Source organism: Vombatus ursinus, unplaced genomic scaffold, assembly GCF_900497805.2.
Source record: "Vombatus ursinus unplaced genomic scaffold, bare-nosed wombat genome assembly UNPS02014848.1, whole genome shotgun sequence".
Lineage (NCBI taxonomy): Eukaryota > Metazoa > Chordata > Mammalia > Diprotodontia > Vombatidae > Vombatus > Vombatus ursinus.
In genome coordinates, this window is record NW_020954626.1 from 9,183,055 (window position 1) to 9,202,437 (window position 19,383).

Below are 19,383 nucleotides of genomic sequence, written 5' to 3' on the forward strand. Positions count from 1 at the left end.
TCACCCAGCTGTGTTAAGGTGTCTGCAGAGGAAGGAGTCCTCTGCACTGGCCTAGAGGGAGCGATTCAGCCTTTCCTTACCCAAACTCGGACTGACCGCCCCTGCATAGAGACACCGAGTCAGAGCCAGAAAGAGAAAATGCTGGCGGACAGGTCGGACGACCTGGGAGTTCGCTTCTTCCTCCCCGAGGTGCGCTCCCTCCCTGTCTACCCGCCCACTCCTCCACCCGGGCGCCCCGCGACCACAGCTGGCCACACACAGCTCGCTTGGCGCGGCCTCTGGGGAGTGGGTCGTTCCCTGCAGACTCGGCGGGCTGCGGACACTCCCCCGGGGTAGCTTGAGGAGAGGAGGAGCGGGAACAGTGACGAGGACCGAGGGAGGAGGCAAGGAGGACGAAAGAGGGAGGGCAGATAGAAGGGCAGACAGACTGCCAGCCTAGGGCCTGGGAAGCGTTATTCGAACCCAAAAGACACTCCGGCTTCGCTCCCGCCCTCCGCGCCCCACGGCACAGCTGGAGGATGCTGCGCTACGGTTCCGCGGTCACCCTGCTTTCGGGCAACGGGGCCGCGTCCTCTGGGGGTCCAAGCAAGAGGGTGAGTAGCAGCAGGAGGAGAGGGAGCGAGCGAGCCCCACTGCTCTCCGCCTTTCTCCTCAGTAGCCCAGTCTAAAGGCGCTCGGCTCCCCGCTCCTGGGTAGTTAAGCCCTTGCTCCCAGGAGCGCGCCAGCCGTGGGCCAAAGAATCGCTCAACTTTCTGCCCACTTCCTGTCCGAGACCCCCTGCCTTCGCTCCACCCAGCCAAGCTCAGCCCCTTCACAAGCCCACCTGCTCTCAACTCTGCAAACCACCCAGACCTAAGAGGCCCCGGGAGAGGGAAAAAAGACCTGGTATTTAACGTGGTGCTCGCTGATTCTTCCTTGCTCACCTTCCTCTCTCTTGCCCCTCTTAAGCCTAGGATGAGAGGATGGCATCTGCTTAAGAAACAAGCGTGATCTTTTTAATCACTTTAGCTGGCTTAGGATCCAAAGGCAAAGCTATCAAGAAAATGCCTAACTTTGTTTTGGCCATTGATTGAACTAAAAGGATTATTGCGGTGTCAATTGACCTTTAATACTTTTTCTAGAGCTGCCTTTAAAAAGGGAGATATAGGGAAGGTGGAAAGGCTCCTTCTATGTAACTATGGTCCTTATTTTAAAATAACTCCTTTATATGGTGCTTAACAAAATGGAGAAAAGCCCATCCGAGAGCCAGTTGATTCTATTTCCTCTGACTTCACTTAGTGGAAGTCGCTGTTTTTCCTTCTGAGTTACTTAAAAAACCCAGTAATTCTATGTGGATTCTTAAAGGTCTGAGCTTTGGGTACCATCTCCACAAGGCGCGTAAAGAAACCATTTTTATGTATCTTGAAATAATGCATGTAAATCAGATTCCTAAAGTGTCACTTAAGTGGCAGTTGCTATTATTATTTTCAAAATTGAGTATTTCCTGTTTTCTTGAGGGAGCTTTCCTCCATATTAGAGAAATTAATTTAGAAATTAGTCTTTTAATATTTAGTGATAATGTTAATCATTAGAAGTCAAAACTGCACCCTTCCCTCCAAAAAAAGTCAGCTGTCTAATGATTTTTTATCTTATCCTAATATATGTACGTTTTTTTGTGTACATATATGTGTATGTACCTATATAGTAGAGGCCATCATTGGTTATGTTTATATTATTACTCTTACTCAATTAATAAACATTTATTAAGGGTCTACTATGTGCCAGGCACTGTGCTAAGTGCTGGGGACACAAAAAGAGGCAGAAGGCCGTCCTTGCCCTCAAGGAGTTTACAATCTAATCGATTACCGCCAAATTACCACCCAAACCAGAACTACCTTTGGATAGTCTGGTATTTCCTGTTTGCTCTGAAGTTTTTACTCTTATAGGTATGTCTGTTTTAATTTTCATACCACCAGAAAGATATTAATGGCATTCAATGCCTTGAGCCGTTTAAGGTTCTTTTTGGGGGGGCAGGGTTTGAGTAGGGAACTTGTTGACATCTTACCTAATTTTTCTTCTTGCTTTTGAAATCCAGCTAGATACATAGATTAAAAGGACTTTATCTGATTTTTAACTTCAAAATCCAGGATCTCAATTTGGGCCATTAAGGCTTTTGATAATAATGGTCTTTATACAAAGATATGTGTTCATTCAACTTTGGGGAGATCTTTGTTAATTAGGACACAATTAAGACAGTGGAATAATTAAGCTTCACAAAGGCTAGTCTACAGCACAAAACTATGGGTAGATAGAAATGTGACCAGCAACTGATCGACTGCTTCAAATGCTTGCTCTCCTCAATAACCAGAACAATTCTCTAGTAAATAAATTAGCTTATGCTCTTAGTGTGGCATGACAGAAACATCCTTAAGGAAGGCCTTGCCTTTGCAGTCAAATAGCATTCACATCTTTGGTCACTTTGGATACTGCTAGAATCACATAGTTTTGGTGGCTTCCAACTCTCCCAACGAATACAGCTCCCAGTTTTGTGCTCATCAGTTAATCTGGAAAGAAGACATCTCAACTTTCCAGTTATTTTCTTTCTTCCAAGGCTGCCAGCTCTAATTATGAATTTCTAATGCCTCAGTCTGAAAAGGTGCCATTTCTGAGTGGGAAAAGGACACTGGATATACCATTAATCACTTTATTGAGTATTGGAATGGTTAAATGGAAGAAAGAGAAAATTTTGTTTACTTCAAGGGGAACAAAGATAAATTTTTTTTTTGTTTCAGCTTTATAGATCAGAGAGCTGAAAAAGCAACTTTACTTGGAGGTTTGTCAGTGCTGACTGCTTTCCTTTGTGATACTGGATAAGAAGTGAAACTGGGACAATACGATGTTACTAGCAAGTGGAATTATGGTTTTTATCAAAAGCAGTATGTCAAGTGTGATAAGGGGAGATAGGGAAGACTCTGTGTTTTGATAGGATGGAAACTCAAGCAGAATAGAAATAGTTGTTAACAGCTGATGGGGAATCATGAATTCTCTGAATCAGGTACCAAAAAATGATGTATCCAGCCTGGGTTATTATTGGGATTTCATTTGTTTGATGACTGTCACTTCGAAACTGTGATTGCCTCTTAACTAAAGTTGTGCCTAAAGAAATAAGGAGTAATTTCTGTCAGCCCAGAATCAGAGGTGTGAGAGGCATAGAAATGTGCCAACCAGCAGAGATTGTGAAACAAAAATGTCTGCCTCCAAACTAAAAATAGTTTTATCTACAGCAACAGCAGGAAGATAAATTGGGAAGACTTGGAAGGAAAACATGACCAGAAAAAAAAAAACTGAATGATAACCTTGAGGGATGGGGGAAATCAAACATTTTGAAATTTCTTTGTCTTTCAAAGGAATGTTTAGAATACTAGGATGATCCCTTGAAAGTAAGGCAGACATTTTCTTCCTTAAGAAAAAGGCTTTGTGTATTTGTGAACTGCATGTGTCCCAGACTGCAACCAAATATGTTCTGTTATTCTGTTGTGTAGAGCAGTGACTAATGGAGTACGCTGAATCTTCTCTCTAACACCAGACCTTATTTATAGCCACAGTTGACTTGATTGCTAGCTCACAACTGACTAATAGATATTTACAAAAGGGGGAAATGTTCAACCTAGGGTGAAAAGAATTAGGCATCTCCTCTCTTCCTCTTCCACTATTTTCTTTATATTGGACTAGTTTCCTCTGCAAAGAATCAAAATTAACTGCTTAGTCATCACTTCCTTGTTTTTGTGTCAATATCCTAAGTCAAACTTGAGTCTGATCATAGACTCATAGCCTTGGGATTGGATGAGCTTTAGAAATAACTTTCTGAGCTGTCAGCTACACTACTGGGTCCAAACAGGTATTCATCTTCATTTTACTTTCCCAAAAAATATATAGAACCATAGAAATGGCAGAATTTTAGAATTGAGGAGACATTAGAAGAAATGAATAAATGAATGAATGAATGGGATGAATAAATTTATCCACCATTTACTAGTTTCCCAAGCCCTGTGTCAAATGCTGTGGATACAAATATGAAAGCAAGGATAATCCCTGGCCTCAAGGAGCATATAATCTAAAAGGGATGGGGGAAGAAGAGGGGAAGAGAATAAATAATTATATACTATGTTTCAAGCACCATGCTAAGCATTTTTAAAAAAATATTATCTCCAAAACATGGAGGAACAATCGCTAGGGAGGAGCGCTTTGGTCTAGAAAATTACAGGGATGGTGAGTAGGGTTATAGGTGAATAGATTGATATCACCCAACCAAGAACTATGGTAGTGTTGAATTATTGATCATGATTCATGATTCCACACCTGGAATGGCAGGGAAAGTACTTGAGTTAGCATAGTGGATAGGTTATAGAAGAGAAAACTGGAGAATGAGGGCTTTCCCTGAAACACTGGTTGACGAGGCAGTTGCCCATCAGAATAGCTAGGCTCCAGAGTCCCTCCTAGACCAGCTACTCAACAACAGCTATTTGTTCTTGGACTATCAGTGTACCTTTAAGACACAGCCTGGTACAGCAAATATAGTCCTTGATGCCAGGCAGTAGAGGAGGAGTGCTAAAAACAATGTCAAGACCTTGAAGCTATCTTTACCGATCTCAGGAAAATGTCTTTAATAATATGTCACCTTTAGTTCTAGAAGCTACTAGGGAAGTTTGACTTCTTTAAATTCACCAGAGTACTAAGGTTACTCCATGGTTCCTTGTATCTAAGTTGATGACTGTCCCTCTTTGTTCTCAGTGAGCTCAATAAATCAGTCAGTCAGTAAAAATTTATTAAGGTCTTACTATGTGCCAGGCACTGTGCTAAATCCTAGGGATACAAATAAAGATCTTCAAAGAGCTTACATTCTATTAAAGGAGACAACATGCAAATAACTAGATACTTACAAGCTATACACAGTAAAAGGAAGGCAATCTGAGATGGAAGGCATTAGAAGCTGAGGGGGAAGGGGGAAGACCAGGAAAGGCCTCTTGCAGAAGATCAGCTTTGACCTGAGATGAAGTCAAGTGAAGTAAGAGGGAGAGGTGAAGGAGCTGAGCATTTTAGGCGTAGGGGACAGAAGACTGGGTTTGAGGAACAGCAAGTAAGCCATCGTGGCTGAATCATATTGTGCGTGGAAGGAAGAAAAGTGTAAGAAGACAGAAAAGGTAGGAAGGGGCTAGGTGCTAAAAGCCAGAGTATTTTGTATTTGATCATGGAGGGAATGGAGAGCCATTTGAAGTCATTGAACAGGAATAGGGAGTAGACACTGTCAGACCTATGCTTTAGGAAAATTGTCATGGCTGCTAAGTCAAAGGTGGATTGGAGTGAGGGAGACAACTGAGGTATGGGTTAAGAAGGCTGTTGCAGTAGTCTAGGCCAAAGCCAACGAGGACTTGAACTAGATTTTGGCTGTATGAGTGAAGAGGAGACATATGTCTTGTCAAAAGGGCAAGATTTGGCAAGGGATTGCATATGTGGGGTGAGTAGGAACTATGTAACAATCCAATTTGTCAGTCTGTGTTAGACTTAAAAGGATCACAGGCTTTAGAGATGGAAGGGAATCCAGAATAATCCTCTCATTTTACAAATGGGGATATTAATGCTCAGAGAGGTTAGGTGTCTTGTCCAAAACCTCAAATGTCGTAGATAAGACTAGAACCCAAGTCTTCTGACTCCAAGTCCACATCTCCTTCCCCTCAACCATGAGATACCCCAGAAATTAATGGGGGCCTGGAAGTTGGTATCAGTATGCATCAGTTCAACAGACATTCATCAAATTCTTACAAATGGTGCAAGGTGCAAAGATGGATAGGACAAGGTCCATGATCTTGAGGAGTTTACTAGGAAACTCTGAATTGTTTAGGCAGCAGAAATCATCACAAGTTCTGGATATAGTCATAGAGGAACCCAAGCCTATCCCTTGGAGTAGGGGAGAAGGGTATAGATCTCAGGGTAAAATCACATTGTGTTCTTTCCTACTGCTCCTCAAAAGACAAGATATAGGTGAAATGAGGTTAAAATAAAAATTTAGGGCAGCTGAAAAGACAGGAAAGAGATCACAAAAGGGCCACCTGAGAACAGGGTTCATATTTCACCCATTTGGCTTGGTGATGGTGTGCTGCACAGTCTGCTCGTACAGCTATGAATCCTGGGTCTTACTGAGAATCAATTGGTAGGAGTCGCTTTCTTCTTCTCCCGAAGAGCTGCTGTCTTGAGGCACTGTCTAGTCTTAGAAGCCATAGGGTCCCCCAGAGCAATGGCCAGAGATAGGTAGTGCATGCTGATAACTGCTCTATGTATATGCATAAGAAGGAGTCTGTATAAGCAGTCAATAATTAGTCAATAGACATTTATTAAGCACCTACCGTGTCGAGCACTGCTTCAAGCACTGGGGAGACAAAGAGAGGCAAAAGTCTCGGCTCTCATGGAACTAGCTCACAGTCTAATAGAGGAGATAGTATGTAAACAACTATGTCCAAACAAACTGCATACAGGATAATTGGAAATTATCAACAGAAGGATGGTGCTAGAATTAAGGGGGATCCTGTAGAAGGTGGGATTTTAGCTGTTACTCAAAGGAAGCCAGGTGGTGAACATTAGAAGGGAGAGAATTCCAGAAATCGGGACCAGATGGTGAAAATTCCCAGAATCAAGATGAAGGGTCTTGTTTGAGGAATAGTGAGGAGGTGAGTATCACTGGCTTTCAGAGTACATGGGGTATGTGTATGTAGGCATGTAAGAAGAATAGAAGGGGCAGCTAAGTGGCAAAGTGGATAGAGTAGTGTGGCCCTGGAGTCAGGAGAACCTGAGTTCACATCTGGCCTCAGACACATAACACTCGCTAGCTGTGTGACTCTGGGCAAGTCACTTAATCCCAATTGCCTCCCCAAAAAACAAACAAAAAGAAGAATAGAAAGGGGGGCCCAGGTTATGAGGGGCTTTGAATGCCAGAGGATTTTACATTTGATAAGAATAGTAGCAGTTTATTGTAGACTGAAGATTGGACCTAAAGACCCAATTTAGTACAGGCACTTGACTATACTAGACAAACTTTATCTCCATCCAAAGATATGCACCAGCAATTCAACCAGCAAACTATATTCTAGGATGGTTAGGAAGTCATCCTGATTCCAGGCACTGAGATGATAAAAATTACCCAATATGAGCAAGGGGAGTGTATGGGTATTATATATACACACATATATACATATATACACACATGTGCACATACATATATATAGGCAGATATGTATATATCTTCATATATATACATATACGTGTATATATATATATTTATTTATATATATGTGTGTGTGTGTGTGTATTAGTTAGCTAGTAAGCATATAGTTTTCAAACACAGGGTAGGATCCATGATGAAAGACTGGACAGTTGCAGTAGACAGACAGATTATGTTAGCCTGAGGGTTGCTTGGGCAGTAGTCAAGACAGTGTTTCTGTGTCTTGAGAAATGTCTGTTTTACCTTTTACAACCTTGCTTTTCTGACCCTTCCCTGCCTCTATTCTGTAACTTTGTTTACCTGCTCTTGGTTAAATTGTCATTAGGCCCATTGCCCTCAGACTGGGTATCTTAGGGGGCATTGCAGGGCCCAGCTAAAGCCTCACTACAAGGCATCCCAGAATTTTGTTACTATATAGTCCAGTGAGGTTGGGATTTGGAAAGAAATAGAGAAACAAGACAAGCCAGTTTCCTCCTTGAAAGACCTTCCAGAAAGCAATGTGCCTAAATGTCATCAAATTCCAAAGCCTGTAGAAAAGAGGTAGAATCTGTTCTATATGAATTAATTCCAACAAGCATTTTAGAACCAGCTAGCCATAGGTGCAAGGATGAATGAGGCCTGATTTTTGCCCTCACAAGCTCCTAGAGTCTGCTTTAAAACCTGCATCTTCTACAGATGATGTCCCCAGCTGTCCAGAGAGTTTCTTTAATGTCATTTAGGACTTGTACTCATGGTAATATAGGATTCCCCTGTAGTAAAGTGCTGGAAATACCAGGTGACTAGGGACTGTAGACCTCGCATGGAGAAGTTGGAAGATGACCAAAGAACCAAATACTTTGTATTATGGAATTGTTGTGGTATAACCACTAGCAACAGGCCTCAGGTGGAGTTAATTAGTAGTCATCTACCTGAAGCAATTTGTGAGGTATTAGGGAAGCTTCCATATGACCCAAAATATCTGCCTCACCCAAGTGCCATAATGTCTGATATTTCACCACTAGAAATTAATTCCTTAGGGTTAGCCATTGTTCTCTCTCTTCTGTCCTCTTTTAGAATGTAGATATCTTGAGGTTTTATGTGGTAATTAGGGAGGCAAGACATGAGTTTAGTCACACTAAAAAGTTCTAGTGACTTAATCATAGGATGCTTCCAGAACCTAAAGAAACTAGGGCTATGAGAGTAGCACATTCCCAGGGCTGAAGGGGATATGGAAAAGGGAAATTGGTAGTTAAAAGTATTTTACAAAAAAGTCATTTGATCCTCACAACAACCCTGTGAGGTATGTGATATCCCCATTTCACAGACAAGGAAACTGAAACTTGAAGAGAAATTAGATAGAAGAAAGGGGAAGTGAGGCATTCATTCAATAAAAATGTCACCCACTTCACTATTTTGTCTAGGGCTAGGCCTGAGAAGGAGGAAGGCTCTTGTTTTATCATGGTTTTAGAATGGGATGGGGCCTGGGAACTCATTTACAAATCTGTGATCTCTCATCAGCATCAGCACTCCAAAGGGGCATATCACAAACCACCTTCTCATCCCAGACAATTTTTGTTCATATTGTACCATAAATATTCCATTGTACCTGTGAGTCTTTTAGGAAAGCATTTATTAAATACTTACATAGTGCCAGCCACTCCGGTAAGGACTGGAGATAAAAAGAAGAGGCAGAAACAGTCCTTAAATTCAGCTCCGTTTTCTCTGTCCCCCAGGCCTGGACTGCTCTCTATCTCCTTTACTCTGGACTACTCACCTTCCTGACTTCCTTTTAAGTTCCTACTAAAATCCCATCTTCTAAAGGAAGCCTTCACCATCCCCTTATCATCCTGGCACCTTTCCTTTGTTAATTATTTCCTATATATCCTGCATATAGCTTACTTTGTATATATAGCTTGTGCGTTGTCTCCCCATTAGATTGTAAACTCCTTGAGGGCAGGGATTGTCTTTTGCTTCTTTTTGTATCCCCTGGCACATAGCAGGTGCTTAATAAATGTTTATTGATTGATTGCTTTGAATTTGGGTGATAATTTGTATATAAAAAGATATAATTTGTATATAAAAAGATATATAAAAAAAGATATAGGCAAGGTACTTTACCTTTCTTTGTATCCTCAGGCTTAGCAACTAGGAAGTCCTTAAAAATGTTATTGACATGTCTTATTGCAAAAAGTTAGCAATTTAGGGGACTACGAAAGTATAGGAAAAACCTGCAGAAGATCGAGTCTGAGCTGAGACTTAAAGGAATTCAGGGATTCTAAGAGGCCAAGGTAAGAAGAAAAGTATTCCAGGCATATGACGGACAGCCAATGAAAATCCTCTGAGATAAGTGATGGAGTATCATTTGAGAAAGAACATTACATTTGGAGTGAGGAAAGTCTTGGATTTGAATTCCAGCTCTGACACTTACGAGTTGTATGACCTTGGGCAAATCATTTAACTTCTGATGAGTCTCAGTTTCCTCCACCATAAGGTGAGAATAATATTTGCAATACATACCTCATAGGGTTGTTTAAGGAAAGCTACTTGTTAACCTTCGTGTACTATGTGAAAGAGCTGTTATTTTAGTATTTCATAATGTCAGTGCAACACTGGAGTTGGCCCATAGTTTGCTACATGATGAACTGCCCATTCTCAGGCATGTATGTCATTGATACAGTCATAAATATCCATCATAAGCCATGAATCAGTGAAATTCAACTTGGAAAAACAATGCCTAGAACTCAGCTTAAACAATCACAAAGCCAGCCTTTTGAGTAGCCATTAGGAATGGAGTGGGCCATTCTGGAGTAGTTTTCAAAGACAGTAAGCCTAAGAGCAGAGGTACAGACAGCAACAAACCCTTTGGAATGGCTGTGCACCCACCGTTTTTATGAGTTTGCGTGAGTGAAGAAGAGAGTTCTTGGAATTTAACTCTTCCGCCACACCCACACTGATCACGTACAGCAGGTTTCCAAAACAGAGATGACAGTGATAGTCCCCTCACACATGTTTCTTTGAGAGGAAAAGAGGAAGAGGAGGAGGCAGGGACCCATGTGTGAACTAGCTGACCTTGTTATTCAGTTACAATACAGACTACTTTGAAGAAAATGTAAATACTGCTGGTGAATTTTCAAACCCATCTGGGTTAATTCTGCTGACTTTACTTTCCTCTGTTTTCTCTGATTATTTTCCCCACTCCTCCCTTTTTTCCCCTAGTGTTTGTTTTTCTTTCAAAAGCAAGTGCTTTTGACATGTCTCAATCACCAAAATGCGCAAAATGATTACCATTCACATAATACCCCGTAGAACTCCAACCCCAGAAATCAGACTTTGACTTTTTTTTATCCATATTACCCAATGATAAAGTCCCAAGGGGACTCGCTTAGCCCCTTTTGTTGCCTGAGTTAGAGGCCGTGAGATAGTGGTGGGTTTAATCGTGAATGAGGGACGTATGCCTTCCGACAGGTTCAGCAGAGTTTAATTTTAGACCGATCTTTGCTATTCGTTATAGATGTTTTGTTTGGAGGTAGCAAGGTGTGTTGTTGTTGTTGTTCAGTTGTTCAGTCACATCCAACTCTCGGTGATCCCATGGACCATAGCATGCCAATGGTGTACATGGGGATTTCTTGGTAAAGATACTGGAGTGGTTTGCCATTTCCTTCTCCAGTGGATTAAGGCAAACAGAGGTTAAATGACTTTCTCAGGGTTACATAGCTAGTAAGGGTCAGAGGCCAGATTTGAACTTATGTCTTCTTGACTCTAGGCCCAATACCCTAACCACTTAGTCCCCTAGCTGCCTCCAGTGTGGCATTAGATTTGGGCATTGGATTTGGAGTCAGAGGATGTGACTTGTCTGTGTCATGTTCTGCATATTAGTCAGTTTTCCTTTTGTATCCACCCTACTAATTCAGCACCTTGTATCAAAAATCGCTTGTATCAAGCCCCTTTTCTCCACTCACAATGCAGTCTCTCAAATTTGTCTATCATCTCTCATCTGGATTATCTCAATGGCCTATTAACTCTCCAGTGTTTCCCTCACTAAGCAATCTTTCACATGACAGCCAAAATGACCTTTCTAAGACATAGGTCTGACCACGATTTCTTCTGTTTTAAAGCCTTCAGGGGATCCTTATTGCCTCCAAATATTTCTTTAGACTGATGATTAAAGCCCTTTACCAGATGAGGTAATGAGAAAATCCCAGACTTGGGAGGGTTGCCAATTCAAAGGCACTGAAATGGGTGATGGAGTGTTATATGTGAAAGAACATTCCAGTTGGAGTCAAGAAAGACGGGTTTGAGTTCTGGCTCTGATACTTACAAGTTCTGTGACCTTGGGCAAGTCATTTCACTTCTGAGTGAATTAGGGTTTCTTAACCTGGGGTCTGTGAGCTTAGAAAAAAAGGGATAACTGTATTTCACGATCGTTGGTTTACTTTGTAATCATATTTATCTTGTTTTATATACTTAAAAACATTCTGAAAAGAAGTCCAAAGGCTTCAACCAGATTGCCAGAGGAGTCTGTAGCACAAAAAGGGTTAAGAAGCCTTGCCTTTGACAATCGGGCTTCAGCCCACCTTTATAGCCTTCTTTCACATGACTCTCCTTTAACCACAAAACTGGACCCTTGCAATTCCTTGAACTCTCAATATCATGCCTTCCACTTCCATGTGTTGACTTGGTGTTCCTTATGCCTGCGATGCACTTCCTCCCCGTTTCTGATGGTCAAATCCTTGTTGGCTCTGATGTTGCCTCCTCAAGATGCCCCAGCTGTTAGTGCTATTTCTACCTTCTGATTTTCTTAGAATATTTTGGGTCTCAACCTTTGCTCTGATGATACTCTATCTTACATTATATTTCTCTGTGTGCATGTTGCATTTCCCTACCTCCTTAAGGGCAAAGACTCCTTTAATTTTTTTTCCCAATTACATGTAAACTTTTTTTTAACATTTGTTTTTTAAAATTTTGAGTTCCAAATTCTGATCCTCCCTCCTTCCCCTCCCCCACTGAGAAGGCAAGTAATTTGCTTTGGCTTATACACGTGTATTCATGCAAAACATATTTCCACATTAGTCATGTTGTAAAAGAAAACAGACCAAAAATAAAAATAAAAAAACAACAAAAATGAAGTTTAAAAAGTATGCTTCTATCTGCATGAAGACTCCATCATCAAAAAAAAACTGCCAGCCTGAAAACGTTGCCTTGAACATGGCATATGCTTAATGTGTTTGTTGAGTGCTGTTAAATGATGATATAGGTGGAATCTGGCATGATCTTAGCATGGTGTGATAGATAAAGTTCTGGACTTGAAGTCAGATAGACCTGTGGTTGAATCTTACTTCTGATGCTTGTGATCACACTATTAAGTGAGTGAGGCTCTCAACCTCTCTGATTCTCAGTTTTCTCACCTGTAAAATGGTGATAATACTAGATATGACTACTTCATTGGTAGTTGTTAGTCAATAGTAAATGTAAAATGCTTTGCAATATTCAAATGCCAGTTATTACTCTCTGCCATGTTTCAGGTACCATGTAACAGCAGCTTTAGTGAGACTAGAGGGAAGTCAGTCTGTAATTCATTAGCCTTAGTAGCCCTTGGGGAAGGCCAGGAGATTGTTGTCCTGTGTTCTTGGATACCATAGTAATTGGGGTCATAAAATGGGCAGAGAGATAAGACTTTCCCCTGAATCTGTTCTTACTCTATAGAAAACTTTCCCACAGGGAAATTCTTATATTTATTTTTCAAAGAAGAAAATAAGGACATGTGGTTTAACAAAGACATTCCTTTTGAAATGCTTTGTTAAAGGTACACTTTTAAAAAAAATTATTAATTTATTTTGATTTGTCAACAATCACTCCCATAAGCTTTTGAGTTTTAGATTTTTCTCCCTCCCTCCCCACTTCCTTTCCCAAGATGACACGCAATCTGATATAGGCTTTACATGTACGTTCCTATTAAATATATTTTCACATTAGTGATGTTATAAATAAGAATTAGAACCAATAGGAGGAACCACCAGAAAGAGGAAACAAAGCACAACAGAAGGAAAAAAAATAGCAAATTGTATGCTTCGATCTGCATTCAAATTCCATAGTTCTTTCTTTGGATGTGGATAGCATTTTCCATAAAGACACACCTTTTACCAGGCTTGGTGGTATATGCTTGTAATCCCTGCTGCTTGGGGAGTCTAAGGCTGATGGATTCCATGAATTTGGGAGTTCTGAGCTATAGAAGGGCTGAAGTTGATTGGGTGTCTATACTGTCTGGTACCAATATGGTAAGTGCCCTGGAGCAGAGGGCCAGAAGACTACTAAAGGAGGAGTGAGCCAGTCCAGGTCAGGAAAATGGAGAAGGTCAAAAGCTTCTGTGCAGATCATAATGAGGTCAAGTCCATGAGTAACCACTGTATTTCTAGCCTGGGTGAGTTGGGGCCAGGTAGGAAGAACAGTGGATGGAACACCAGGCTTGAAGTCAGGAAGATCTGAGTTCAAATCCAGTCTCAGACACTTACTAGCTGTGTGACCCTGGGCAAGTCACTTAACCCCTTTTCACCTCAGTTCAGTGGGAACACATTGGAGAAGGAAATGGCAAATCACTCCAGTATCTTTGCCAAGAAAGCTCCATGGACATTGGGGTCACTCAGAGTTAGACACAACTGAATGACTGAACAGTTACTAACTATATGACCATTGACACATCACTTGGTCTTGGTGACCTTTAAAGGGCAATATAACTATACATTGTTGTTACTTGTTCATTACAGTTGCAAAACATTTCCCTTGCTGGCTGGCTGTGGTGATCTTCTCCCCATTTACTCAGTCTAAGTTCCTTCTATGAGAATCTTACTTTGGTTTGACATCAAAATAGGGAATTTGTCTGTGGTAAACCATACATTACCTGGAAGTGGTAGACAAGGCTCTGGTTCTTTCTCATAAGGATTAATTAGATCCTGTATTAGCTAGTTTCCCCTTGTGAAGACACTCTGGAAAAGATGAGATGAGGATAGGTTGATTTCATTTGGGTCTGGGGGAGTCAGTAAGAAGTAGGTGTGGTAGCTGGAAGATAGTATGGGATAGAGAATAGGTGGGTATAGGAGAGTATGTCCAGGTAAAATTGAGAGGGGTAGTGAAAGAATAGGTAGGAGTCCATGCCACGCTCTTGAGAGAATAGGGTAATGGGATCTTCTAGGGTGGAGGTTAAGAGGTAGAGAGGTAAAGAGAGTGGGGGAAGGACCCTTGAGGGGGTAAATGTACTGCAGCTAAAAAGAGTCTAGGTCAGTCTTATTGAGGTCCAGACCCAGCCAGAATTAGAATACCTAGGGGAGAGGGAGGGGCCAATAAATTGTATTTGTCTATTCAGGGGGGTTATGCTTTGTTATTTGTAAAGATCCCAGGAATGTGTTGGATGAACCAGAATTGTTGGGAGTCAGGAGAGTAAATTCTCTCCAAAGTGACCTGGATTGGATGCTATTTCTAATTTTTCAGTCATTTTTTTCAGTCATTTCCATCTCTTCCTGACCCCATTTGGGATTTTCTTGGCAAAGATACTGGACTGGTTTGCCGTTTCCTTGTCTGGCTCATTTTATAGAGGAGGAAACTGAGGCAAACAGGGTTAAGTAACTTGCCCAGGGTCACACAGCTAGTTAAGTGTCTGAGGCCAGATTTGAATTCAGGGAAGATGAGTCTTCCTGACTCCAGGTCTGTCAGCTCAATCCACTGTACTGCCTCCACGCTCTGCTATTTCCAATTAGGCAAGGAGAAAGCGAAAGTGCATTGGATTGGTTTCCTTTTTTGGATGATAGCTCTCAGAATAAGCATTTACAGCTTTAGTATTGTTCCAGGCTATGGGGATCTGGAAGTTCAGGAATCCTACAGATTTTTTTTTTCCAGATACTAAAATTCTACAGAAAAAAAGGACAGTGTGTTGAACTGTACCTTTGAACTGTGGAACATGGTGAATGCTTTCAGGCTGCAGGTCCCTCCTCAGGAGACAGACCAGTACACAGTTGTACTATGGCTCAGATGCACCTGCTGAAGCTGTAAATCCAGCTCATACAGGTGGGTTTCAGGTGGTAGAATCTGTATCAGCCCTGAATGTGGAACCCTTCTTCCCTATACTCTGTAGGCACTCACCTGTATGGGTAAGGTGAACTTGATCATAACCTAAGGGGCAGTGATGTCAGGCAGCAGCCATGGGGAAGATGATGATAACAGCTAACACTTCTCTAATGATTTCAAGTTCAGAAAACACTTTTTTATGTCACAACACTGAGGAAGGTGCTATTTTCTACTGCAAGTATTATCTCCATTTTGTGGAGGAGGAAACTGCAACTCAGACTGATGAAAGGACTTGCCCATAGTCATGCACCTTAGTCCAAGAGTCTTCTGGCTCCTAATCTAGGGTCCTTTTGACATTTGTACCTGCTATAAATTGGTTCACCTCATAGCAGAAATGTTAAGAAGATTTTTTAATAGCTCTCTTCCCTAAGGCATTTGGAAGGGATATAAATCCAAATGACTTTATGATGACTTTCTGGATGACAGAGGCAGTTTATGTAAAATAAAAGGGTAGTGCTAAATGGAAGATGTATTTCAAAAGGACGTTGACCAAGATGATGAAACAATGGGAGATTATAACGTGCAAAGATTAGTTGAAGAAATAGAAGTTGTTTAGCATCCTTATCTGTGAAATAGGGGCAATATTTGCCCTACTTTCTTTACACCGACTAAGTATATCGAAAGCATGAAAGTGCTAAACAACTGTGAGTCATTATTTATGAGGTATAACTCTAGAGAAGATTGGGGGGGGGATAATAGCCACTTTCATGTAATCAACAGGCTCTCATTTGGGAGAGAGATGAGACTTGTTCTGCTTAGCCCCAGAAGGCAGAGCTAGAAGCATTGGGTGAAAGTTGCACCAAGGTAGATTTCAGTTTCCACTTTTCTCCTGGTTACTGTGTTTTCTTTGAATTTAGTGGCACTGTTTCATACCTTTTCACATTGAAACCACAAGTTCCAATTTGCATCTCTAAAACTGGGGAATTACATATGATATATGTAATATATACACTAAGCTGCATTTTAATTAAAATGCAGTCATAACCATTAATCTACTCTTAGTTCTATTTATCTGCCAGTCTTCAGCATCCTATGCTGAATCACCCTCCAAGTCCCACTGTCCTGGGCCCTCTTTTCTTCACACCCCCTCCCTAGGTGATATCATCAGTTCCCATGGGTTCAATTATCTCCATGCAGATGACTCCCAGATCCAGGGGCCTGGTCTCTCCTGAGCTCTAGTCCTATGTCAACAATTGTCTTTTGGACATTTTGAACTGGATGTATTGCAGGAACCTCCATTCAACATATCCAAAATGGATTTTACTACCTCCTCCCTTGAAACCCTCCTGTCTTTTGAACTTCTGGTTTGATTCCCCCTCAGCTCTTCACTCTCCATCACACTGCCCATATCCAATCAGTTTTTGACAAGTCTACCACCACAACATCTATTGAATCTATTCTCATCTCTTGCAGTCATCCCATTCTCTCCAATATGGTGACTACTCTAGTTCAGTCACTTGTTGTTTTTCACTTGGACTAGTGCCATAGCCTCTTAACCTGCCTCTCTTTCTTAGGTCTCTCCTGGTCTCTCCTTCAATCCATCCTCTACACAGCTGCTACAATAATGTGGAAAGCCCAGGTTTGAGTATGTCACTGACATACAGTAGGCACATGATGTTTGATGACTGATCAAGAGAAAGTTTCCTGTCAATTCAGACTGTCCAAAAGCAGAATGGAATGCTCTGAGAGGTCATAGGTTTCCCATCACTGGAGGTTTTGTAGAGATTTCTGTTTCGATATTGGTTGGATTACATAACACCTGCACTTCCAACTCCCTTATCTGTGGATTCTAAAGTCTCTTCCGACTTTAAAGTTCATCTATTATCTTAGGCCACTAGGATCTGTACTCTGATAACATGTCTACTATTAATGCCAGCTCTGTATGTGTATGTATCTCTTGCTTAGGCCAACGTCTGCAGATTACGATTAACGGTGCCCCCTGACTGCCCAGTTCCTGAGCAAAGCGAAAGAAAAGAGGAAAGAAAGGAACAAGTAAGTAGATTTGGCGCCTGAACTCTATCAAGTGAATGGTACCTGGACCTACTTTAAAACAACTACAAACACCAAATGACCCTTATTCCTCTTAGCTCTGCTGGTGGAGGCCTGCTTTTTCCTTGAAAGGCTATTCACTGGAATTGAATGTCAGGAGCTCAGTTAATAAAAAGCACCATCATCCCTCCCTGATCTCATTTCACATCTCTCCAGAAAACATACCTTTTCTCCCTGTCCAGGGCTGCCTCCCTTTCCTCTCTCCACCCCCTTCTCCTGTTTCTTCATGAACACTGTTGAGCTATGTTGCCTCTGAAGCCTTTGGGACACTGACTTCCTAGCAGGAGGCACTCTGAGGAAAGGCCCCTTTCCAGCTGAGAAGTGTAGCTCAGGAGAATCAAAATGCAGCATTGTTTGCAGGTTCTGCAATGTTACCAAGCCTTTCTTTGCCACAGACACAGTAGACTAGACTCTAATTATTCAGCCAGCCTCCAATCTCCCTCTGTTGGAAGGGGTTTTCATTGAGGTCACAATAGTGCAGATATCTTGGGTTCTGTTTAAGGCAAATGAAAAGGTGGGTGATAAGGTGTAGGCTTAGAGAAGTAAAGAAAAGGAAGGGAATAGGGGAATAGGCCTCTGAAAAGCAGGTTGGGCAAAGTCCCATGATGCCAAGCCCCCAGGCAATATCCAAGGGCACACTTGGGCTCCCTCTGTACTTTAGAAAAGTACAGAAAGTATATATTATTCCCAGGCTACCAGACAACTACAATGTTGATCTCTAGATTAGCCTGGCTTTAGAAGATAGGGACCTGAGAATATTCTCTTGAGATTCCATAATGACTTAGGAACACATGGTATAGTAGAGAAAACTTGGCCCAAAGTCACAGGACCTGAGGTCCCAACTTTGCCACTTACTAGCTGTGTAAGGTTGGGTATGGCTTTGGATAAGTCACTTAACCATTTTGGGCCTCACTGCCCTCACCTATTCACCTGAAAAATAGGGATGGTACTTGCATTGTTTACCTCCAGGGGTTATTGTGAGGGTCAAATGAGATAATATAAATGATGAGTTCTGTAACTACAAGATATTACATAGTAGTAGCTCATATTCCATAGTGCAGGAAGGTTTACAGCACACTTTCCTCACAACCTTGGGGGTTATGGGTGAGGCAAGTATTATTTAAATCCATTTATCAGGTGAAGAAACTAAGGCATAAAAGGCTAAGTGATTTGCCAGGGGTCACTATAGCTAGTAAGTATTGGAACTGAAATCCTCTCTATTTGAACTCAAGTGGTTTAACCCTAAAACCAGTGCTCTTTCCATCATCATATCTTGCTGCCTCTCTATTAATCTATCATCATCATTGTTATAAAATAATCTGCCAAAATGCTAGCTTTTCTGTCATGTCTGGATGACATGGCACACCAGAAAAGGACAGTGACATTATAGATTAATATCCATGAAAGATAAGCAAGCAAGCAAAATAAGGAAAAGAATCTTTCATAAATTGTTAATATATCATGCATTTTAACCAAGTAGAACCAAATAAAAAAAATGAGTTTGCTTCTCGTCTCCTTATTTCATCCGTTAATGTTGATTACAACATTAGTAGTTGTAGTGGTAGTCAATGTGTATACTTTTCTCATTCTATGATCTCCCTTCACATAGCTTTCCATGATTCCTTGTATTTGTCATTTCATTACACTGATATACCTTTAATATTAAGGGTGGCATAGAGGATAGAAAGCTGGCCTTGGAGCCAAAATGCCTGGGTTCAAATTACACCTCTGACACCCATTGGCTATGTGACCCTGGCCAAGTCACTCAACCTCTCAGTACTCTAAGTAACTCCATAAGATTGTAAGCTTCAGAAGGTGTCAACCTGCAACGATATAGAAATTTCCTCACCAGTGACTCTCTGTAACACTGCAAAGGTCCTCATCTTTAACGTATCTTAATTTATTTAGCTGTTTTCCAATTATTGAGCAAATTCTTCCTTCCTTCCTTCCTTCCTTCCTTCCTTCCTTCCTTCCTTCCTTCCTTCCTT

At 41.4% G+C, this 19,383-nt stretch overlaps 1 protein-coding gene across 2 annotated transcripts in view; it reads left to right on the top strand.

Annotated features, from left to right (window-relative positions):
- Nucleotides 1-299: 299 nt before the first annotated feature.
- LOC114026992 (myocardial zonula adherens protein-like) overlaps nucleotides 300-19,383 on the top strand; it is a 100,144-nt gene continuing 81,060 nt past the window's right edge. The window contains exons 1-2 of one of the 2 annotated variants that reach the window (XM_027840799.1): nucleotides 300-593; nucleotides 17,252-17,338. In XM_027840799.1, coding sequence (XP_027696600.1) covers nucleotides 519-593; nucleotides 17,252-17,338 — 162 coding nt within the window. In that variant the 5' untranslated portion in view covers nucleotides 300-518. The remainder of the gene's footprint in view (nucleotides 594-17,251; nucleotides 17,339-19,383) is intronic. The other variant, XM_027840798.1, reaches the window with a different exon arrangement.